The 26,086-nt window shown below is 41.8% G+C and overlaps 1 protein-coding gene across 1 annotated transcript in view; it reads right to left on the bottom strand.

Moving 5' to 3' along the window:
• Window positions 1–26,086, bottom strand: part of CSMD3 (CUB and Sushi multiple domains 3) — a 1,852,015-nt gene that overhangs the window by 1,029,233 nt on the left and 796,696 nt on the right. Inside the window, exon 10 of the mRNA XM_033933128.1 lies at window positions 23,049–23,173. Within this exon, the coding sequence (XP_033789019.1) occupies window positions 23,049–23,173 (125 nt within the window). The remainder of the gene's footprint in view (window positions 1–23,048; window positions 23,174–26,086) is intronic.

Genomic DNA, 26,086 nt, shown 5'->3' with positions numbered 1-26,086 from the left:
GCACATGCTCATACACTACAGGTGAGCATACAAATGGGCAGAGCCTGGGGCAGAAAAGGGTGAGGTGCTAATTGTGTGTGCAAAGTATAGAATAATTAGGAAGTATAGAATAATTTAGGAACATTTTATAGCATTTTGGGAAGAAGTATTTACATTAGTTTTTTTGCTTATTATAAGTGGTCAAGCCAAATTATAGATGGTCAAGAACTGCCTTTTTTTCTGCTACTTGAACTGATGCTGCATCTCCTGATCACAGTCCTAATTTTTAATGTTTTAATTTATCTAACAGCTGAATACTACTATTAAAATATAAATGCTGTCTTTGTCTTTGTCCCTCCTTGATGCCAGCTAAATAGATAAAATTTGGCAATTTAAAAATTTAGACAGCAGGATTTTACCCACTTAAGAAATGAAGATACAAACAAATGAAATTATGTGTTATCCACCTACTGGCAAATTCCTAACTCACTTTGAATATCAAAACCATAAATTAATAGAGACTAATTTGCTAGCATGGGATAATGAAATAGCCTCCATGAAAGAAAACATGGTGTGAAATAAACACGCGTTTCCAGATTAAAACCATATCGCAATGCAGTGAATCAGCCTCTGAAGAGTTGTATTTATTTCTAGAGATTTTAGATGTGTACATAAATATAGATCAGGGATTCTCAGCTCAGTTCTCGGGACCTTTAATATGCATATATGCCTCAGGCATAGTCATTTTCGAGATCCCGGGTTGAAAGATACATTTTTATGGCACATGTTCTCTCTCACAGAAGTGGGACAGGGCCTACGGCTGAACATTTGAATTATTTCTTTCATTCTTAGAACCCTTTTTCTACTAGCAATACTCTCTGGGTAGCTTAGCAAATTTTTTAAATTAAGTTCTCAGTCTGTGAGGTTGTTGTGAGGTAAATGAAATATATCACACCTCTAGTATTCTTCTCAGAGTGCTAACTTGTGCTTAAGGTACCCTTTGATTTTCTCAAACCTTCTAAAAGAAAGAGTCTGGGTTTTTACAAATCAGAAAGCTCATCTAAAACAGACTCAGTTTTTCACGGCAGTCACAGACCTTGAATTTGCTCTCCTGCTGTCAGTTCTCACATGCCCTTTAGCAGCAGTTAAGAAATCAGCAGATAATACTCTTAAGAAAGACACAGAAACTGCAGGGTAGGGTGATAGCTGAATGGGCAGACCAGTACTGGGAGTGTAACTGAATCACAGTGGTGAGTTATTTCATTGTACAGTGTTAATTGATATGCATAATCATTTCTCATAAAAAAGCAAGACATAATATTTAACTATCTGACATACAGTATAATTTATTTATTTACAGATTTATAAACTGCTTAAAATCAAACTGATGTACAAAGTAACATGCATATTATAACAAACCAAATATGTACCAAACAAAATTAACATTTAGATATCAAACTTATCAAGCTGGAGTTCTTACTTCATCTTACAACGACACTACATTAACCCGTAGGGACAATTCAATGTCAAATTTACTCATAAGAACATAAGAAATGCCTCTACTGGGTCAGACCTGAGGTCCATCGTGCCCAGCAGTCCGCTCACGCGGCGGCCCAACAGGTCCAGGACCTGTGCAGTAATCCTCTATCTATACCCCTCTATTCCCTTTTCCAGCAGAAAGTTGTCCAATTTCCTCTTGAACCCCAGTACCGTACTCTGCCCTATCACGCCCTCTGGAAGCGCATTCCAGGTATCCACCACACGCTGGGTAAAGAAGAACTTCCTAGCATTCGTTCTGAATCTGTCCCCTTTCAACTTTTCTGAATGCCCTCTTGTTCTTTTATTTTTTGAAAGTGTGAAGAATCTGTCCCTCTCTACTCTCTCTATGCCCTTCATGATCTTGTAAGTCTCTATCATATCCCCTCTAAGTCTTCTCTTCTCCAGGGAAAAAAGTCCCAGTTTTTTCAATCTCTCAGCGTATGAAAGGTTTTCCATCCCTTTTATCAGACGTGTCGCTCTCCTCTGAACCCTCTCGAGTATCGCCATATCCTTCTTAAGGTACGGCGACCAATATTGGACGCAGTACTCCAGATGCGGACGCACCATCGCTCGATACAATGGCAAGATAACTTCTTTCGTTCTGGTTGTAATACCCTTTTTGATGTTGCCTAGCATTCTATTTGCCTTCTTAGCAGCCGTTGCGCACTGTGCCGACGGCTTCATTGTCAAGTCCACCATCACCCCCAGGTCCCTTTCTTGGGTACTCTCATTTAAAAACATCCCTCCCATCGTATAGTTGTACCTCGGGTTTCTGTTTCCCACATGTAATACTTTACATTTCTCAACATTGAACTTCATCTGCCATCTCGTTGCCCATTCCCCTAGTTTATTCAAGTCCCTTTGCAGTTTTTCACAGTCTTCTTTAGTCCGAGCTCTACTAAATAGTTTAGTGTCATCTGCAAATTTTATTATCTCACACTTCGTCCCTGTTTCCAGATCATTTATGAATACATTAAATAGCAGCGGCCCTACTCAGTGTTCAGTCTATACATATTACATAAAAGCATCAATGAACAGTTGAGTTTTCAACTGTTTCCTGAAACATGTACGATCTTTACAAAGACTCATAACCTTGGGAAGTGTACTGTACTCCCATTACTGAACACATTGTATCCCTTATTCTCTTGTGGTAAATCCAAATTTCCTTATCATTTACAAGCCTAGAACAAAGTGTTCATTTCTGATAAGTATTAGTCCATGTCAAAATGTAGATGTTGAAAAGACTTCAAAGTGGCCACAGTTTCACCCACTTGCTTGAACAAGTCCTGTTTGTTTATTTCACAAGACTTGATATGCTGCCAATCACACACAAGATATAGTTAAAAGATTTTCAGTGTTTAGTCTATGAAAGCAAGAAAAGGGCAGGAAGAAGAAGGACATAGAGGGAGGGAAAAAGTAGTGAGAAACATAAGGGAATGCAAGTAGAACATTACGCACTGTGGAGTTGTTTACGAAGGTCATAAGTAAGTTGAAATGACCGGTTTAGCTGTTTCTTGAATTCTCTCAGCCACTACATGTTGTAAGAATTTGCTAAAATTAAAGCTTTCTGGTCCAAATCTCAGTTCAAATGCCAGAGCATTCCATAACTGTGATTCTGCACAGCAGAAAGTGGTATTACAGGACAAATCAAGGTGGAGATTAGAGGAGTGGTCCCCTGGATTCAAAAAGACAGCTAATTCCCCTAGTGGTAGCTTGTGATAATACCACTAGGGTTCAATTAGCCAAATAAAGAGTGATTATCCTTTAGTATTTTGGTCCCTAGCAAATGTAGTACTAGTGTCTTAACTAGTGATCGTTTCTGCCATTATGAACCAACGTAGCCAAAGGCCAAAGTGGAGGGATACCTTTCCTTTGCTGTCAATTTGTTGACCTGGAAAATTCTTAGGTAATTTATGGGGTTTGAGGGTAGGAGGAAGATCAGGTTGTGGTCAGGTTGAGGGGTTTGAAGGTGGTGGGAGATGCAGGAGGGCATGCTGGGTGTGATGCTTATGGGAGAATAAGGAACAAGAAAGTTTGATAGGTAATTAGGGGCAGAGGGAACAAGACTTTTCAGAGAGTCAGAATTTTGAGCTTAATGCATGAAGAAATTTGGAGCAAGTGTTCAGAGATCAAGAAAGGTGAGAAATGGGGGTGGGGGTGGAGGGGGGAGTTGTTTATTAAGGCATGTGAGAAACATTTGCTGATGAGATCCTGAAAGCAGGGCAGGATTAATTCATCGAGGGCCACTAGGCACCCAAGTATACTGGGCCCCCTGCCCCGCCCACCCAACCATGTGCCCAGGTGGAAACAGGAGCTGCGTCAGAGGGAAGTTGTGGGCAAGCAGCACCGCTTCCAAAATTAGAGTTCTCGTTGCCTTTCTTACCCGCGATGCTTGTTTGTCTTACTTTCTGTCGATTGGGGGGGCGCCGTGTTACCGATCGGGGGGGGGGGCTGCATTGCCGATCGATGCTGGAGGGGCCTATCGCCGTTCGGAAAAAACAATGTTGATGCCCTCCTTCATTGGGCCCCCCTGACCATTTTGGGCCCTAGGCACGTGCCTATTTGGCCTATTGGTTAATCCTACCCTGCCTGAAAGGCTTACCTTTCAACTGCATACAACAATATTCTATTTCAATTTAATTTGTTATTTTTTCATATTGGTACACTTCAGGATGACACTTATTAAAGTGCAACATATTGATATGGCTACAAGATCTAGCCTGGATTGCTCTTTATCACAAAAAAGCAGCTGCTGGGAAAGGCTCTCAGCCACTATATGTTATAAGAATTTGCTGAAATTAAAGCACTGGTCCACACTAATCACAATGCTACTAAAAAAACTGCAAACCAGCACTGAAACTTAAACTAAGCAATTGCAGCTTTTATGCAAAATGTCTGCTACCCTGGACAATCACACCACTTCACTTGAAACTAACGCCAACACAGTGGATTTGATTTATCATCTTCAAGTTGATGAGGAGGATCTTGCAAATTGTAGTAGGGCAACTATGATAAAATGAGGAAAATGATTAAAAAGAAGCTAAAAGGATCAGATGCAAAGGTTAGAACTGTAAACCAGGCATGGATGTTATTTAAAAATACCATCATGGAAGCCCAGACAAGATGTATTCCATGTATCAGCAAAGGTGGAAAGAAGAGGAAACGAGAGCTGGCGTGGTTAAAAGGTGAAGTGAAAGAGACTATTAGAGCCTAAAAAACATCCTTTAAAGAATGGAAAAAAGATCCGAATGAAGAAAATAAGAAGAGACACAAGCACTGGCAAGTTAGATGCAAAGCATTGATAAAGACAGCTATGAAAGAATATGAAGAGAAACATGCAAAAGAGGCAAAAACTCATAACAATTTTTTTTTAGGTACATCAGAAGCAGAAAACCTGTGAGGGAATCTTTGGGATCGTTGGATGATTAAGGAACAAAAGTAAGGCCTGTATATTACACCAATGTAAATATATTCACCATTCCCTCTTTCCAAATTGATCCACAGTGCCCCTCTTCTTTGCCCTGCAGGTCCTACAACTGTGTGGCTTTAATATGGTTTCTAACATATAAAGCTACTCCCCTTTCTTTTCTTCCTACCCTGTCTTTCCTGAACAGATTATAGCCCGATATAACTACATCCCAGTCATGGTTATCCATGAACCACATCTCCGTGATTACCATTATATCCAACTCCTCTTCTTCAAGTTTCAAGTTTATTAGGTTTTTATATACCGCCTATCAAGATTATCTAAGCAGTTTTACAATCAGGTACTCAAGTATTTTTCCCTATCTGTCCTGGTGGGCTTACAATCATCTAACATACCTGAGGCTATGGAGGAATGAGTGACTTGCCCAGGGTCACTAGGAGAAGCGCGGGGTTTGAACCCACAACCCCAGGGTGCGGAGGCTGTAGCTCCAACCACTGCGCCACACACTTCCATCACTGCTTCTAGATCCAAACATCCAAACATTGTCCCCTTTTCCTATCCATGTAGAGGTATTCAATGATTTACTTACCTGAGGGCTTATACTCACCTGGGGGCTTTGATCTCCCTGCCCCATCACTTCTAGTTTAAAGCCCTTTTCAGTAGATTAGCCAGCCTTCCACCAAAGGCACTTCTTCCCTTCTTTGATAGATGGATACATCCATGCTCAGTAGCCCTTGATGATCATGTTGATCAAGTGAGGGTTCTTGTGCATGCTAATCAGCAATTAACTGTTAGAGAATTGTCAGTGGAATGCAGCATCTCCATTGGTTCATGCCACAATATTCTATCAGAGAAGTTGGGAATGTCTTAGACCAGAAGAACAACCGTGTCATGATCTGTCAGAATCTTCTTGAGCTGGCAAATGAAGATGAAACATTTCTTAACAACGTGATAATTGGTGATGAGACATGAGTCTATGGTTATGACATGGAAATCAAAGCTCAATCATTTCAATGGAGAACCAAAACATCACCATGGCATTGTTCACTATGAATTTCTGCCACAAATTGTCAACCAAAATTACCATCTGAAAGCATTGAAACACCTCCATGAGAGAATCAGGAGGAAGCATCTCAAACTTTGGAAGAAGCAGTTGTGGTTCCTGCATTACGACAATGTGCCCACTCACACTGCTGTCAAAATTCACAAATTTTGCACAAAAATTGTGATGATGGTTCTTTCTCAGCCACCTTAGTCTACTGACTTGGTTCTTGCTGTCTTCTTGATTCCTAAACTCAAATTCACGCTGAAAGGAAAGCGATTTGACACCATTGAAAACAAAGCAAAATTTGTTGCAGCAACATTTACTGGTTCATGAAGATGCATTTAAGGACTGTTTCCAGAAGAGGAAACAATGTTGGGAAAAGTGCATATGTAGGGAAGTGGAGTACTTTGAAGGAGACCCAATGGAATAAATTGTAAGACTGTTTAATACATTTTTATAAAAAAAACTAAAGTGGATTTCTCTTCCTTTTCTACTTCCTCTAGCTGTTATTATCTTGTTAACAACTTTTTGGGGGTAATCTACCATCTTGATAAATATACAGGATATTTAAAACAATTCAAGTGGATAGAAGAGGCTTGTGGTTTCCCAACCATCAATATTCAGTGGAACTTAACTGGCCAGCACCACTGAATATTGGTTCAGACAGATCACATTTAAAGTGGGCAGTTTGGAGGGGGGGGGGTAGTAAGGTTACCAGATTTCCTAATTTAAAAAAGAGGGCATGTGAGCAAGTCCTGTTCTGTGCCCTACCTCATTCTACCTCAACAACATTCCATTCCATCCACAGCACTACCCCATTAACTTTGTCTCTTCTTTCCTGAGCTCAGGGATACGTCTGGAGGGCCTGCAAGCATGTGATGTCACCATGTTGCATCTGCACATGCTTGGAGGACCTTCAAACATGGCCCCAAGCATAGGGCCTTCCAAAACCCGGACAAACTGTTGGGTTTTGAAAATCCATCCAGGCACCCAGACAGTCCTCTAAAAGAGGACATGTCCGGGTTTTCCCAGACATCTGGTAACCCTGGGTCATGGGTACAGGGAGTAGAGTTGGAAAGGAGCCAATGGTGCCTAAGGAGAGCATTTTTGGACTAGAGGACGGAACTACTGGGGAAGTTTAAGGTTTCAAGTTTATAAAATTTATTATACCTACTATTCAGTCTTCCAAGTGGTGTACACCAAATAAAAAAAAGGGGGTAATAAAATGCAATACTATATATATAATTAATAAAACAAGGCAAGGTAATTAGTAAAAATCAAAATGACAAAACAGATGAACAGGAACAAAATGAAAAAGGGTGAACTACATTATTGGTAGGAAAGAATGAATAAGGCAAACATGAAAGGATTGGGAACATCTACTGAGTTAATCTATAATAATAAAATGCTAAGCGCGCATGCACACTCTTACCCCGTGTTCCCTGAGTCCTGATCTGTCGGGCTGTGGCGGTAAGAGTGCGCATGCGCGCATCTAAGGACCGGGGTCAGGTAACACGCCACGACTCCACCCCTCCCCTCCTCCCGCTGACCCTACCCGGCACACCACTAACATGCCGCGACTCCCCCCCCCCCGGCAGACCCTACATGGCACACCAGAAACCCCCGTTGACCCTCCCATCCAACCCTCCCACCGCTACACGGCCGACAAACTTCGCAGCTCCAGCAGCATCCCAGGCACAGTAAACACACTGCTTCGGGTCTTCTACTGGCCTAATTTCCTCTGCCGCGTCCCTGATGACATCATCATGGACGCAGCAGAGGAAATTAGGCCAGTAGAAGACCCGAAGCAGCGTGTTTACTGTGCCTGGGACGATGCTGGAGCTGCGAGGTTTGTCAGTCGTCTAGCGGTGGGAGGGTTAGCTGGGAGGGTCAACGGGGGTTTCTGGTGTGCCGGGTAGGGTCGGCGCGGGGTGTGTGTGTTAAAAACATGCTGCTCAGGGGGATGGGAGACATGCAGGCAGACTGGCATCAGAGAGGGGGTGGGGGGGTTTCAATGGAAGGCAGGCAGGCAGGCTGGCATCAAGGGGTGGGGTGCTTTCCATGGAAACATGCTGTTCAGGGGGATGGGAGGCAGGCAGGAAGGTTGGCATGGGGGGGTTCAATGGAAGGTTGATGGGAGCCAGGCAGGCAGGCATCGGAGGGGGCGTGGGGGGTTTCAATGGAAATATGCTGCTCAGGGGTATGGGAGGTAGGCAGGCAGACTGGCATCGGGGGGTTAAATGGAAACATGTTGCTCAGGGAGATGGGAGGCAGGCAGGCTGGCATCGGGGGTGGGGGGTTTAAATGGAAACATGCTGCTCAGGGGGATGGGAGGCAGGCAGGCAAGCTGGCATCGGGGGTGGGGGTGGGACAAAGTCTGGAAGATAATGATGGAGACATAAGAAGGAGGCACTTGGGGCACTAAGGAAATAGAAAGATGCACTGAAGGCACTAAGCAGGACAGAGGCACTGGGGGCACTAAGGAGATAGGAAGGAGGCACTGGGGGCATTAAGGACACAGTACGTTGGCACTGGGGCACTAAGGACATGGGAAGAAGGCACTGGAGGCATTATGGACACAGGAAGGAGGTAATGGGGGCACTAAGGACATAGGAAGGGGCACTAAGGACATAGGAAGGAGGCACTGAGGGCACTAAGGATATAGGGAGAGACACAGACAGAAAAAAAATGACAGACAGGCAGTGTGCAAGGAGAGAGAGACAAAGAAAAAAAAAACAAAAACAACCCAGACAGACAGACATCTACTCTAGCACCCGTTAATATAACGGGCTTAAAGACTAGTATAAAATAATTAAAAAAGGGATGATGCCCTTAAAAGGACCACTAGATAACAGGAAGTTTCAAGTTTCATAGATTTTGATTTTTACGCAATATCATATATTTCAATGCGTATTACATGTTTCTAATACATAAAAAGAAAGCCGGGTAGACAAAATACAATAAGATAAGACAATACATATTAATCATTTTGTTCAATTTCAAGTTAGTACAAACTTGCACAAATGGGCAATGGGAAGAATTACAATTTACAAAAAAAAAAAAGAACAAAAAACATTTAAGGTTTGAACACAAAGGATAGGGTCATTTAAGAAAAAGTATAAAATGAATTGATTAAAGAAGAGGTTTTAAAAAGCGCTTAAAGTTTCAAATTATGTCCTATTCATTTAATTCATTGTGGTAAAATATTGTGATTAATTGAATGTCTATCTATATATTAAATGCATCTTTAAAAAGAAAGCCTTTTAAGGCACGCTTAAACTTGTCTAATGAAGGTTCGCTGCGTAGATAAATTGGCAAATTATTCCACTGTTGGGGAGCTAGTACTGAAAAAATGGTTGTTCTTCTGGTCCCAATTATTTTCAAAGAAGGGATAGTTAGTAAATTTTGTTGTGCAATAGGCACTACAGGGCACAAGGGATTTTTTTTTTTTTTTTTTTTTAAATTAAGTTAATGGGCCGGGTTGGATCAGCACAGTCAGGGATCTTGCCTGTTACTAGTGACCTAGATTGGCCACTTTGAGGATGGACTACGGGGCTTGATGGACCATTGGTTTGACCCAGTAAGGCTTTTCTTATGTTCTTAGTTGGAGAGAGAGAAGGGGTGCTGCTTGACACCCTCTCTTCTCAACCAATCCTTCTATGCTGCCTCAGACCTGGTACAAAGATTCCTATGCTAAACATGCTTAAACAGCTTTTCTTTTTGCTTTTTTTTAGCATTTTTGCAGGGTAGTTAAAGACTGCATTTAAATGTGGTCTGTGCTAAAACCCTGTTTCCACGAAAATAAGACCTATCCCAAAACTAAGCCCTAGCATGATTTTTAAAGATGCTCCTAATATAAGGCCTACCCAAAAAATAAGACCTAGTTAAGATTGACCCCTGAAGCCCTCCCCTCCATCCCCAACACGCCCTGACTCCATCCCTGACACTAGTGCTGCCTGATTTGCTGAACAAAATCAGACTTGTCAATTCAGAAACTCCCACCCCTTCTGCTTTAGGAGGCCTCGGAGTGGAGGTATGTCAGTCTCATGGTGGGAGAGTCAGTGGGGTTCTGCTGTACAAGGGGATGGATGAGAGGGGAGGAATGATGCTGCACTTGGAGGGGAAGTAAAGAGGAAGAATTGGGGTAGAGGAGAGGAAGTGAAAGATAATTGTTGTACATGAAAAAAATAAGACATCCCCGAAAATAAGCCTAGTGTGTTTTTGGACCCAAAATTAATATAATGTCTTATTTTCGGGGAAACACGGTAGTTTCAGCACCTGCACTGAAACCATTAAAGCATCTGGCACACAATAATGTGCACACCTAACCTGATGCTAACACCCTTCTAGCACCATTGTTAGCTTTGAGCAACCCTTGGGGCCGGATTCTCAAAACTTACTGAGGGAAAGATACTCAAAACCTCAATGTGGTCGCTAAGCAGTTTTCCAGCAGTTTGGCCTGCACAAATTTTAGCGGCGGATTATCAAAATGGATTATCTGTCTTTAGTGAGGTTTCTAGCAGTCTCTGGTGGCTGTGGGTGGCTTCTGGCGGCTTCGGGATTCAGGCGGCTGCGGGCGGCTTCGGACTTCTGTCTTCGGGCTTCGGGTGGCTGTGGGCGGCTTCGGCCTGCGGGCGTCTTTGGGCTTCCCAGCACCAGACCACCAGCGACACCTACATGTAGAGGAGGAAAAACCAAGAAGAAAAAAATTCTGAACCAAATTTTTTTTTCTTGGTTTTTCCTCCTCTACAGGTGGGTGCGTCTTATGGACCGGTGCGTCTTATGGTCCGAAAAATATTGTAATTCAGCTTGCTTTTTAGTTTTTGTTATATATGTTGTTTAAGGTACTTCTTGTGTTTTTATAATTTTTAATGCATGTTTCTATTGTAGTCTGCCTAGTTCTAGATGGAATTAAAATTCCTTAAATAAATAAAAAAATAGATATTTCTCTGCAGTGTTTGACTATATTTAGTTGCAGAGTCAGCAAGCTGCAAGAACTGAGTGCTAGGAGAGACAGTTGATCTTACTGTATTTTCATCTGAAACTTGAGAAGCAGTGAGTCAGCAAGAAATGTGAGAAACTTTGACTCTGACTGAAATTTTGAGTCTTCTATGGAGCTTATCACAATAAGAACTACTACTCTTTTTGCCACCTTTGCACTTATTGTACATTGGTTAGTAATGCTGCTTTAAGATTGTATTTTAGACATATGACTTAGCAGCATTTGGTATCATATATTAGACTTTTTTTTTCCTTGACATTTTCAAACTCCTTGGACTTTTAAGCCAGGGATTCTTGTGCTGGAGCTAATATTTTTGCAGTTACCTTTTTGTGATCCTAAACAGTTTGAATTTTTGTATTCTTAACCAGTTGATATTAAAACTCTGCAGTTTCTTTTCTTTTTATGCCTATGATTCGCATTGAAAGCAATGGGAGCAAATGTCTTAATCTGTCCTCCTTTTTCTGAATCTGTATGGTGGATGGAATGAGTTTTAGTCATCATGCAATGGTGACATCAAAAAGGTAATTCAGTGACATAGGTGCTAACATTTAAGCAATGTTAAATATATAAATGTTCACAATAACATAATTTAAATACCTAAAATAGTAGAAGTTACACACATATATGTTGTCATTAGGAACTAAAACTTATGGCTGGGGATTTTCATGGTGTTAACCGTAGATGGTTATTCCTGGTTTAGAATGCAATACATTGTATTTAAATTATCTGCATGGTTTGCAGCAAGATTATTGGCTAATTGTGATGTTCATCATGATATTACACCACTGCTGAATTCATTACTAAGGATGTGTATTTGTTTAAAATGACATGAGAGAACTAAGGCCAGTACTGGGCAGACTTGTATGGCCTGTCTGTATATGACAGTACACTTGTGGAATACTTGAAAAAGTCCATGATACCTAGAGGTCTGAGGGTGATAAAGGAACCCAAGGTTATGTCATCCAACAAGTCTTTCATGGACAAATGGACAGGGATATTAAATCGTTGCTCAAGGGACCTTATGATCCTATTGGTGGAAAGCACAACTGAAATTGAGCAAGACCTGAAAGTAAAACTGGTGGATATCCAACAGGATTTACAACAAAAATCATCCATAGAAGAATTCGACAAAAAGAAAAAAGAACTGGAAGAATCGATGGACAAGGTTAGAGAATCCATAAGACAGACGAAAATCAAGAAACTTCGGAGGGATGAAAAAGACTACCAGATGGGAAGAGTTTACTCCTGGAACAAAAAGAGCACAAGTCCGATTATAAAGAAAAAGGTAGCATTTGAGGCCACGTCTGATGAATCAGAAGGAACAAGTGGCGAATCTACAGACACTCCTCGCATAAGACCGACAGGGGAGACAGCCTCAAAAAACTTGCGCCCCAGGACCCGGGGTCGGGGATCCAACAAGACAGGGGTAGCAGCGAGACCCAAATGACATCTTTGGTAGTAAACATTTCTTCCCAATTATTAACACACACTCAACATCAAGTGCTACAGCTAGGTCTGGGGTTTGTTGTAAAGGAAAAACCAGATTTCTTCAGGCTAAAGATTGCTTTCCATAGGTTTATTCGTAAGATTCAAATAAAATTGTTTTTTCAAAGTGATTCAGAGGAAGTACAAAGTTCACCTTTTGAAGATCAATCGATTTGTAGAGTCAAATCCACTTGGGTTCCCCCACCCCCAGTGGATCCAACAATAGCCACATTCCGAGATCTGGTGCTAAATGACATTACCAACTACGAGCAAAGATACAATCCTAACTCTCTTAGATACAATTTGAAGTATCCCCAATATGTAGCATTACGAGAACTGGCAGATAGAGATGACATCGTCATCCACCAAGCAGACAAGGGAGGGGCAATAGTAATCCAGGACTGTAGATGTTACAATCAAGAGGCAATGAAACAACTGGGTGATACAACATCATATAGCCCAATGACCAGTGATCCGGGGGATGAGTTGGCGAAAGAAATCTTTGATCATGTCACCAGAGCATATGAGGAGAAGTGTATCACAAAAAATGAATACAAATTTCTGCTTGAGAAATTTCCCAAGACGCCAACAATTCACTTTGTGCCAAAGATACACAAAGATCTCCAAAATCCTCCGGGGAGACCCATAGTCAACACAAGGGATAGTATATTAGAACCCCTCTCTAAGTTTTTGGATGTTTTTTTGAGACAAGCAGCAGCATCGGTAAGATCTTATTTGAAAGACTCTGCTCATTTCCTCAGAAAACTTGGAGAGGTAGCCCAACCCCCTTTAGGATGTTATATGGTGACCTTGGATATAGTGTCCCTATATACGAAGATCCCCCAGGAAGGGGCTATTGATATCATAAAAGAGACTCTGGACGCTAGACAAGGATCACACCGTATCACCACGGAGTTTCTTCTACCCTTGGCGAAATGGGTTATAAAAAATAATTATTTCTTATATGAGCAGATATATTACAAACAGGTCCATGGGGTTGCAATGGGGGCCACTTTTGCCCCATCGGTGGCGACATTGTATGTAGGCCGGTTTGAAGAACAAAACATTTATCCATCAAGTTTCTATAACACTCATATAAAATTGTGGCTCAGATTCTTGGATGATATTTTCTTCCTTTGGAACGGATCGGAGATGGAATTGATTAGATTTATCCAGTGGATCAATACGGTAGACCCTGATCTAAAATTCACTGCAACATATAATAGGTCACAAATTGAATTCCTGGACATTACAATATACAGGGTGGACAATGCTTTTGAAACCACCCTATATAGAAAGCCAGTGGCTAGAAACACGTTGTTGCATTTTGGAAGTTTCCATCCCCATAGGCTTAAGACTAGTCTCCCCATTAGTCAATTTCTAAGGGCCAGAAGAATATGTTCAGATATAAATGAGTTCCAGAGGGTGGCTAAAGATATTAGCCAACGTTTTCGCTTTCGGGGATACCCAGAAAAATGCATCCATCAAGCATATGTGAGGGCTCGGTTTGCACATCGGGACTTGCTTTTGCAAGATACCGATAGGGGATCCCGATCTACCCGGGAGGGGGCTGATCTGGTCTGCGTATTACCATACTCTGTAATTGTTAATAGTATGGTGAGATCCATCAGGGAACATTGGCACATCTTAAAGAACCTTAGGGGTTTGACAAATTTTCCCCTTATTTCATACACTAAGGGAAACACCATTGGCCAATTATTGAAGCGCCGGAGACCAGCCCATGCACCATCGGGCGTTCATGGCCCCTGTTCCCATTGCCAATGGTGCGATAAGACCATTGGGGGTAATGTATGGGAAGACCCACATACTGGAAGAGTCATTCAAGCGAGAACACACACAACATGCAAATCGGCTTGGGTGATATATGTGATTGTATGCCCGTGCCCTTTGGTATATGTGGGTCGCACCAAACGTGCGATCCACCTAAGACTCAATGAACATAAATCCAGAATAGTGACGGGCAATGCATCTGCGCCCCTGGTCCAACACTGGCTGTCAAAACAACATCAAGTCGATCAGATCAGATGGCGGGTTATTGACACATTAAAGATAGAAGGGATACAGGGGGATTTAGAGGCTAAGTTAAACTACATGGAACAACAATGGATATACCGTTTAAAATCGGTTATCCCCTATGGGCTAAATTTAGAGCTAGAGTGGTCTTCCCTTTTGTGATGTTTCGCTGGGGATGTAAGGGCTTCCCCTAAATCAAAATGATGGGAGGATAGGAGAAAGAATAAAACAGAAAAGTAAACGTTTCCCTTACCGGAGTGGGTGTGGGCGGGAGTTGGGTCTCCTCCCCCGTTCCACCTCACTTCCGGGTTTTGGGACATTTAAATCCATTTCAAAGCACGCCGCGGCCATCTTGAAAAAATAGCGTAGATCGGGTGGCCAGCCGTGTAGAACTAACAAGAAAGGTATGAGCATATTTATGGTGTGAATGTTATATATTTTATGGGTTATGCTTAGCGTTCTCTATATCTAAACAAGGTTTCTTGTTCACAGGGATAGTAGCCCTGAAGAAACCCCCTTTTTAGGGGTGAAACATGTCGGCATATATATCCCTTACCAACTGCTACTTACCATCCCGATGAAGCTAAGTATTTTCTTTATAAAACTCACAGTTATATTTATTGTTTTAAGATTATCAATAAGAGTTTAATACACAAGAAAAAGAAGAAATACACAATTTGCACTTATAAACATATATTTTTTGACCCGATGACGATTGGGTGTGTAAAGCCGAGGGATATGATTGAGTTGATCCCTGGGTGACATCTCTGAGGGCCAATGAAAGTTGATTAAACAACAGTTAGTTACAAGGTATTAAGGGTGACTTACAACACCACCTTAGAGGAATAATTAATAACACCTTGTAAGAATACAGCAAAAAATCGATTGCTCCTGTCTGTATATGGCCATTTGGTGGAGGATGGGCTGGAGAGGGCTTCAATGGCTGGGAGGGTGTAGACGGACTGGAGTGAGCTTTGATGGAGACTTCAGTAGTTAGACCCTAAGAACAGTACCGGGCAGAGCTTTGGATTGTTGCCCAGAAATAGCTAAGACGAAAAAGAAAAAACAACAACAACAAATTTTTAGATTGAATCAGGTTGGGCAGACTAGATGGACCATTTGGGTCTTTATCTGCAATCATCTACTATGTTACTAAGTATATAATCAGTGTGGGGGCTGATTCTATATAGGGCACCTAACTTAACCCCCCCAACACACACACACACACACACACACACACATACACTTTTACTAAGCCATGGTAGAAGTTTCTACCATGGCCCAGAACGCTAAATAATCCAAATCTGCTCCGACACTTTGAATTCCTATGAGCTTCAGAGCAGTGTTGGAACATTTAGCACTCCAGGGCATAGAAGAAATCTCTACCACAGCTTAGTCAAAGGGGGGGGGAGGGTGTTAATTGGTAAGATATCCTTAATAACCTTAATAATTGGTAAAAATAATAATATTAATAATAATTGAGTGATAGGTGCATAACATCTAAGTTGGCATTTCTATGGGTGGAGCGGCTTAGGTACCACTAAGCACGATTCTCCAAAAACTTTGGCACATGAAATGTAGGTCTTTAAAACCCTAGCCTAAATTTCAGGTGCCTATTCAGCTGCAATTCCATAAACAGCACCTAAGTGTGACTGACACGGCCGGTGCCATTTTTTTTAGGCACCATTTATAGAATCAGCCCATATAAGTATATTAAAATAAAATAAATAAATAATGCCAGTGTCATTTTATTTGCCATTTCATGTTGTTTTCAGCCTGAAATGACAGAAAAGTTGTTCCTATAGTTTGGGCATATATGGTAGAATTCCAGCAAGAAGTAAAAGGAGGATAGTCTGCCAGAAACTCAAAGGGTCTGATTCTACAAATGCGTGTCCCGATGGTAGGCAGTGGTAGGGGCAATTGGGACACCCGTAAAAAAAATCTCAGCCAATCGGGACATACGTTAAAAAAAAAGGGGGTAAGAATGCTTACATTGTAGGCATGTGTTGCACATATATGGAGATGCATAGGATGCTTAAGCATGACCAAGGTGGGGCATGGAAGTGCCCTTGGGCGTGCTTAAGCTTCCCTATGCATTTTCATAGGCATGAGACAGATGTTGGGGCGTAACAAGGCAGGGATGGGTGGAACTGGACAGGCCTGAGGGCAGGTCCAGTGGTCCGGATTTTACTATAGTAATATCTGACAACCCTATTTATGACACCAAAGCATGACTGACAAATGATGGATGACCGTCTCTTAGATGTCTACTGAGATCAGCGTTCTAAAGAGAATCAGGCCCAAAAAAATATATGTGTGTCTCTCAATATCATGTACATTCTTGCCTGTTTTGTCTGTTGAATTGCCCCAAAGAAATGACTTTCTGCTCTTACTGCTCCTTTCATTGTAGTAGTTGGTCAAAATAGACAACTATTTTAAAGTTCATAATTCTTTCAAGACCTTTATTCAGAGAGCTTTTGTTTAATGAACAAAATAAAATATAAATGTCAAAGGTACTTAGATTAACATTTTCCTTAAATTAATGAACTCTATAAACATACTGTTTGGCATAATGCCATATCTCCACCATCTGTGTATTTGTAGTATCACCATATGTCTCTGTATTCATCACTAATAACTTCCTTAATATGGATCACCTGCTCTGTAGTATCATTCTGGCTTAGTAATAACCTAATTTCAAGGAACTGAATGATGTTGTCCAGTTTGTTATCAGACAGGTGTTAGAGCAGTAGACAAATGGTCATTTCTTGACCGATATTTTGCTCCTATACTAAAGATAAGATCATGGAATACAAATTTATGTGTTACTATTAGACTATTTATTAGTCAATATAAATGTCTAGCCCTTATTGTAATAGCTGAAACTCTGCATTTAGGGCATCAAATATTTGTTTGGATATTGGAGCTTGACTCACGCTGATCTTTTGCGACTTAAGTACATTTGGACTGTTTAGTTTTTCCACGTACTTTCACCCAAGGTCTAGCAGGGACCCCTGAGGAAGACACTCTCATCAAAACACAGACCATGTTGGGTCCAACTTTCCTAGCGGACTGGGTCCTAGAGGTTTTTTATGTGGATTACTAGGCTGAATTTTAAATAAATACTATCTCAGGAACATCACCATTCTTTAGTGTTTTTTTGTTTCTCTTGGATTTTTGTTCTGTTGATTCTCCAGGGTCAATTTCCTTGCTCTTGATTAAAAGAAGCAAATCAGAGACCTGTTAGAAAGGCAAAGTGTATGGGACTTTATATACTGCCTCAAAGTGGTTTACATATCAAATACAAGTGCAAATTTTGTACTTGGGACAAGGAAGGGTTAAGTGACTTGCTCAGAGTCACAAGGAGTTGCAGTGCAAACCGAGCCTAATTCCTAAAGTTCTCAGACCACTGCACTATGACCCTCCACTTATTGTTTCAATGGGAAATTAATTTTATTTAGGGTAAGTTACAAGAGTAAACTGGTGTTTTGCAATAAGATAAAAGGATGCAGAGTGATATTATTGGTTTGAAAGCTGTGTGAGGAGTGGCCTAGTGGTAAAGCTGCTGCATCAGTACCCTTAGATCAGTGGTCTCAAACTCAAACCCTTTGCAGGGCCACATTTTGGATTTGTAGGTACTTGAAGGGCCGCAGAAAAATGAGTTAATGTCTTATTAAAGAAATGACAATTTTGCATGAGGTAAGACTTTATAGTTTATAAATCTTTCTTTTTGTCTAAATCTTAATAATAATATTGTAACTTGTAGCTAAAGAGACATATGATCAAGAAACTGTTTTATTTTACTTTTGTGATTATGATAAACATACCGAGGGCCTCAAAATAGTACCTGGCGGGCCGCATGTGGCCCCCGGGCCGCGAGTTTGAGACCACTGCCTTAGATTGTGTGATCAAATCCCAACGCTGCTCCTTGTGACCTTGGGAAAGTCACTTAATCCTCCATTGCCCCAGGTGCAAAATAAGTATCTGTCTATATGCTGTGTAAACACAGGTACTTAACTGTATATAACTGCTTTGAATGTGTAACCACAAAAAGGCAGTATACAAGTCCCTTTCTTCCTCCTGCTAGCTAAAATTATTTCACAGTGCCTGGCATCCTGTATATCCTATGGGGTTGATATTCAAAGTGATTTAACTGGCCAGAAATGGTTCCCGATTGTTTAAATTGCCTTTTCAAGGCTGGTTGGTTAAATCATCTGTTCAGAGCTAACAGCTAATTTTCAGTGGCCTTTAACTGGTTAGTGACTCTGGAAATAGCCAGTTAACACTGAAATACAAACAGGTTATTTGGGGGGCATTCCAGGGTAGTTGACACTTGGCCAAGTAAATGCCACCATTCAGCACCTAACCGGGCAGGTTATCCACATATATAGGACCACATAAAAGTTTGTCCAATCTTTGGGGCCCTTTTACTAAGCTGCACTAAAAAAAAAGTAACCTGTGCTATTCCTAGCTTGGGTCATTCCCGGATGCTAAGGCCACTTTTAGCATCGCTGACAAATAGCTGATTTTCCTGTTTCTGAAATAATGGCCATATGCTAATTTTTCCATTACCATGTGAGCATTTACTGATATCTATTTTGTAGGTGGTAAAAGCTCATGAGATATTCCTATGCTAATCAGTTAGCACACAGCAATGCCCATGTTCTAACAGATTATTTTGCTATTATTAGGTATTTTTATACCATCTATCAAGGTTATCTAAGCAATTTACAGTCAGGTACTGAAACATTTTCCCTATCTGTCCCAATGGGCTCCCAATTTATTTATTTATGATTTAAATGTCTCTATCATATCTTTTCTCTCCCGCCTTTCCTCCAAAGTATAAATATTAAGATCTTCATGTCTGTTCACATACGCCCTATGACGAACACCACTGATCATTTTAGTAGCCTTCCTCTGGACCAAATTCATCCTGTTTATATCTTTTTGAAGGTGTGGTCTCCTGAATTGCACACAATATTCTAATTGAGGAATCACCGGAGTTTTAGACAAGGGCATCAAGATGACCTGTCAAATGTGTGCCCGACAATTGTGCCCTGACAATTACGCACACAACAAATGCACGCACTGAATGGGAGGTGACCTGCGCCCCAACGGTGGATGCTATTTTATCTTTTTGAGGGCTACAAAGTAACGCTCTTTTTTGAGGAGGGGGGTGGGGTGGAGGGACTCCCCCACTACACTTAAAATATTCACTTGCTATTTAGTGTTAGGGTAAGGTTTACATGATGATTATGGGAACCCACGTAACTGGATATCTAGAAGGCCTTGATTTGCTCAGACTCCTCAAGCCCCTTCCCTTGGGAGGGGCCTGAGGAGTCTGAACAAATCAGGGACTTTCAGATATCCACTTATGCAAGATTCAGTCACAGGCCACAACTGACAGAATGCCATTGTGGTGCGCGCACTTGTCCGTGCGCGCAATTGTCAGGGTGCATTAGTTGGGGCACAATTGTCGTGTGTAGATTTGTTGGTGTGCTGGGCATCAATACCTTCCTTTTCCTATTGGCCATACCTCTCCCTATTCACCCTATGCTTTCACTGTCACCTTTTTGACCTGTTTGGCCACCTTAAGAACATAAGAAATACCACTGCTGGGTCAGACCAGTGGTCCATCAGGCCCAGCAACACGCTCACATGGCGGCCCTTTTGGTCAAAGACCAGCGCCCTAACTGAGACTCCCTACCAGCGTACGTCCTTGTTCAGTAGGAACTTGTCTAACTTTGTCTTGAATCCCTGGAGGGTGTTTTCCCCTATGAAAGCCTCCGGGAGAGCGTTCCAGTTTTCCACCACTCTCTGGGTGAAGAAGAACTTCCTTAAGTTTGTGAGGAATCTATCCTCTTTCAACTTTAAAGAGTGCCCTCTCGTTCTCCCTACCTTGGAGAGGGTGAACAACTTGTCCTTATCTACTAAGTCTATCCCCTTCAGTACCTTGAATGTTTCGATCATGTCCCCTCTCAATCTCCTCTGTTCGAGGGAGAAGAGGCCCAGTTTCCCTAATCTTTCGCTGTACTGCAGCTCCTCCAACCCCTTAACCATCTTAGTCACTCTTCTCTGGACCCTCTTGAGTAGTACCATGTCCCTCTTCATGTATGGCGACCAGTGCTGTACACAGTACTCCAGGTGAGGGCGCCCCATGGCCTGGTACAGCGGCATGATAACCTTCTCCGATCTGTTTGTGATCCCCTTCTTTATCATTCCTAGCATTCTGTTCACCCTTTTCACCGCTGAAGCACATTGCGTAGACGGCTTCATCGACTTGTCGATCAGAACTTCCAAGTCCCTGGGAGGTCTCTCCAAGTACCGCCACAAACATCCTGTACTCGTACTTGAGGTTTTTGTTACCGACATGCATCACTTTACACTTATCCATGTTGAACCTCATCTGCCATGTCGATGCCCATTCCTCGAGCCTGATTATGTCAGGCAATCCCCCTGCATCTTCACTACTCTGAATAACTTTGTGTCATCCGTAAATTTAATTACCTTTCTCGTCGTGCCTATGTCCAGATCGTTTATAAAGATGTTGAAGAGTACGGGTCCAAGCACCGAGCCCTGCGGCACCACACTCTTCACTCCTTAAACTGTACAGTTCCCTCAGGTTTTTGCAGCCCAATTGCTTGCTCATTCTATAATTGTGCATGCAAATGAAAATAATGCCCCTGGCCCACCCATTACCAAGCCCCCTTTTTTTTACTCACATATGAACTTTAGGCACAGATCCCACATCTAACTGTACATGCTAACTTGTAATTTATTTTAATTAGCACTAATAATTGTTTGTTAATAATCCAATTATTGGCGCTAATTAGATTGTTATTCAGTTAACTTGCACACACAATTTGGGTATGTGATTACAATTGCAACATAAATTTTAGCACTCTTTATAGAATTTGGAGGTTAATGTCTGGGTCAGTGCACATATCTGGATAGTTAGTGCCAGGAACAGAGCATCCTTCAGCATTGAATATCCAGGGTTAGATCATCCCATGGCTGGAAGTGGCTTATAAAATGTACACTGCCATTGGCTGTCTATTACCCCTACAGTAGCTTTGTTATTTATTCTAGTGTCTGTGAATTTCAGAGTTTGAAGTGTTACAGTTCTTGCTCCTCTACATACTGTGACTGGTAAGGCCTGAACTAGATTATCACACTTGAAATTGGCAAACTTAGATGATAAAAATTAATCAAATACTCAATTCATCAAAATATATCATGCTACAGCCACCAAAAATACTTTAGAGAACACGCATGGGGAATCTCAGAACGCCACCCTGTCTGATGTAGTACAGCATGGCAGCAATCTTCACTGGCATACCCAATCGTGTATTTTCTTTATTCTAAATATATTATTTCCTTTTTTACTTTTTATAAATATTTTTTTCTTTCATCATTTCATTTATGCGAGCACGTTAATATATTATCTTAAAATTAATCTTCATACATTATAATTACTTATTCTTTCAGTTTTTCATTTTAGTTTATTCATTTCAATTCATTATAGTTCCCATAACGGTCAAAGCTACTTAGCTTGTATAATGTCGCTATTACACTGACCCCCCCTCCCCCCAACGTGTTTCGCTTTTTCTTCAGAACGTGGAAAGTGCCATAACTGTGTTTCTCTGGATCTTTGCTGTTGAGCCTGGGTAGCTTCCCTGTTGATTAGCCCTGCACTCAGCAAGGCTGACTGCAGGAGTTAATCCATTTTTGGGTTTTGCTACCCCCTGCCTGTTGCCTGATGGGACTTGTAGTTCTTTGTTCTTAGCAGTTCCTAAACTAGAGCTAGTCAAGTATAATCGGGTCAAATTAGGGCTACCTTTCTTTTGGGGTATATGTTGCAGGGCTGTTTCCCTAACCTGCCTGCTTCTAGGAGCAGGTTTAGGGGTAGTTCTAAAGCACTGCAGGGTTTCTTCTAGCATGACAGGGCTCTCCTTGTCACAATACATAAGCCTCATCCCACCACATGCTTGTTAATTAACACCCTAGTGTGCTCCCTAGATAATTACTTTACCTGTAACATCAGCATATTATGTTTAAAAGGATTCTACATTAAGGTGCATTACTGCCAAATAATAATTAACAGCATAACACAGCATGGTAAAGAAGGGCCTATGTTTGCTAATCCCTTTCATAATGAACTGTTTGCTATTAATTTGCAACTGAATTTTTACAGTTGTTCTTTTCATTTCATTCTTATATGATGCTCAGGTCAGTTACCAGAGAAAAGAAACAAAAACAAATTGCTATTGGCCTCTTTATCAACCTCATCAAATCTGTAAAATATTTTACTATTGCTTAGAAAAAAATTAACAAAGGAACACAGAAACAAAATGTGTTAGATCAAAATTTGCATATAAAACCTTAGTAAAATATTAATATATTTTGCTGGATTTTACAATGCTGTGGAAAATCTTTCTACCACAGGCTGGTGAGGTAAATGCTCTGATGCTCATAGAATTTCTACTGCAGCTTTGTAAAAGGGGGTATGTTACCATATTTATTTCTTATATTATTACCTTTGCATACTGGTCGATGATCACTCCATGCAGCAAATACATCAGCAATCCTCTGGCAAGTGATACTTTTTTCCCCTTGTAACACATAGTCTTCATCACAGGAAAACTGTACAGTTGCTCCAAGGCTGAAACACAACAGGAAAAATAACACTAATGCATTTCTTCCAAGAAGCAATGAAGTTTCTCCCCTGGAGTGTGAGAGACTGGCCAGGTGGTATAATGAAAATGGTACACATTGATGCTGTGAGAAATGAGCTTGAAAATGAACATGAATCTCACACGTTTTACACTATGAAGTTAGAAAGTATACAGAGATTTTTAAAAAACAACAACATTGTTTTGGACTTCCCTAGAAACAGTTCTCAGCAAGCAATTAACAAGCTCCTGTTTCAGGCAACGAAAAAAAGTCACTTAATAATCTCCACGCCCACAATTCAATCTCAGAAGCACTATCATCAGCCCACTGGCTACCCATTACCGAATGTTATATCTTCAAGGGCCTAGTAATAATATACATGTCCCTATACAACATGACACCCATCTACATAAAAACATGATGGTAGATAAAGGCCAATGGCACATCTAGTCTGCCTATCCGCAGTAACCATTATCTCTTTCTCTCTCTGAGAGATCCCACATGCATATCCCAGGCCATCTTGAATTCAGACACAGTCTCTGTCTCCACCACCTCTTCCAGGAGACTGTTCCACCACTCTAACTGTAAAAAAAGTATTTCCTTAGATTACAGATGTGGTGTCCAAACTTCCTCCATACATCCCAAACACTTTGCTCCCAGGAAGAATCATATCTGCAAATACCTCCTAGTCACACCTTCCAACTCCAGAGTGCCAGATGCTCTTCCTACTCCTACTTCCTACCAAGCTATTATAATCAACTGCCTCCTCGCATCGGGATCCCTCAAAGGGCTTCTGAACTTCAGGAAAGCAATAAAAACTTATCTCTTCCCATAAATCCAGTCACTCTCTTCCAACCATATGTAGTCTAATGCAGTGTTTTTCAACCTTTTTTGGGCAAAGGCACACTTGTTTCATGAAAAAAATCACGAGGCACACCACCATTAGAAAATGTTAAAAAATTTAACTCTCTGCCTATATTGACTATATATAAAGTAATTCTCTTGAATAGGAATCAAATAAACACAAAGAAAGTATTTTATAATTACTTTATTATGAAATAAAAATTATAAAAATTATAAAATACTTTATTCAGTGCGAAACCTGGGCCTGTTTGGCTGAACACAAAGCTGATATTCTGGCTGGAATGGAAGAAAGACACACACGTAGCTCTTCGTCAACAGCTCTCAGTCTCTCTCTGTATTTGGTTTTTATAGCATACAAAAATAGACAAATATACCCTCCATCCTTTTTATTAAACCACAATAGCAGTTTTTAGCGCAGGGAGCTGCGCTGAATGCCCAGCACTGCTCTTGACGCTCATAGGCTCCCTGCGCTAAAAACCACTATTGCGGTTTAGTAAAAGGTGACCATATTGTAAAATATAGACAGCAGATATAAATTCAGAACTGTGCATAGTAAGTGAAGGGAAGTTTTCATCTCTGGGAATTTACCCAGTTAACTATTAAGTTATTTGGGCAAATTCCTTTGAAAACTGTGGTAATACTGCCTCCACTTTGCTAAATTTAAAATAAAATCATTTTTCCTACCTTGTCTGGTGATTTCTGGTTGCACTTTCTTCTTCTGACTGTGCATCCAATCTTTCTTCCCTTCTATCAGCCTGTATGCTTTCTCTCCTCCACACCTCATTCCCTCCCCCAACTTTTTCTTCCTCTCTCCCTGACCTTTCTTTCTTTTTTTCTGTTTCTCTTCTTTCCTTCTGTTTCCCTGCCTGCCCCCTTTCTTTCTTTCTCCCTGCCGTTCCCCAAGCCACTGCCACTGCCGCTGCCATCAGGGAACAGGACCCACCAATGGATATCAGGCCCCAAAGCCGACGCATGCTCTCCCTGACGTCAATTCTGCAATCGGAGAGGAAGTTCCGCCCAGCCAGGCTGGTGATTTCTGGTTGCACTTTCTTCTTCTGACTGTGCATCCAATCTTTCTTCCCTTCTATCAGCCTGTATGCTTTCTCTCCTCCACACCTCATTCCCTCCCCCAACTTTTTCTTCCTCTCTCCCTGACCTTTCTTTCTTTTTTTCTGTTTCTCTTCTATCCTTCTGTTTCCCTGCCTGCCCCCTTTCTTTCTTTCTCCCAGCCTCCTGTCCAGCAGTAACTCTCTTCCCTTCCTCCCCTCCCAGCAGCATCTCTCCGTCTCCCTCTCCAGTAGCAGCTGTCCCTTTTTTTTCCTTGCCCAGCAGCTTCCCAGATTCCTTTCCCTCCTCCCCTCCCAGAAGCATCTCTCCGTCTCCTTCTCCCTCTCCAGTAGCAGCTGTCCCTTTTTTTCCTAGCCCAGCAGCTTCCCAGATTCCTTTCCCTCCTCCCCTCCCAGAAGCATCTCTCCTTCTTCTCCCTCTCCAGTAGCAGCTGTCCTTTTTTTTCCTGGCCCAGCAGCTTCCCAGATTCCTTTCCCTCCTCCCCTCCCAGATGCATCTCTCCTTCTCCTTCTCCCTCTCCAGTAGCAGCTGTCCCTTTTTTTTCCTGGCCCAGCAGCTTCCCAGATTCCTTTCCCTCCGCCCCTCCCAGAAGCATCTCTCCTTCTCCCTCTCCAGTAGCAGCTGTCCCTTTTTTTTCCTGGCCCAGCAGCTTCCCAGATTCCTTTCCCTCCTCCCCTCCCAGAAGCATCTCTCCTTCTCCCTTTCCAGTAGCAGCTGTCCCTTTTTTCCCCTGCCCAGCAGCTTCCCAGACTGATAGTGGTTTTCTCCCCTCCCAGCAGCTCTTCTTACTTCCCAGCGCAGCGATTCACGAAGGCAGCCTCGGGTCCTTTGTTGTGTCGCGCCGCCTCTGAGGAAAGAGGAAGTTGCATCATCAGAGGCAGCCGCGACTCAGCAAAAGCCCCGAGGCTGCCTTCGTGAATCGCTGCGCTGGGAAGTAAAGGAGAGCTGCAGAGAGGGGAGAAAGCCACTG

This window comes from Geotrypetes seraphini, chromosome 2 (assembly GCF_902459505.1).
Source record: "Geotrypetes seraphini chromosome 2, aGeoSer1.1, whole genome shotgun sequence".
NCBI lineage: Eukaryota > Metazoa > Chordata > Amphibia > Gymnophiona > Dermophiidae > Geotrypetes > Geotrypetes seraphini.
The sequence above is the reverse complement of the archived record's forward strand: the minus strand, read 5'-3'. Positions and strand labels throughout refer to the sequence as shown.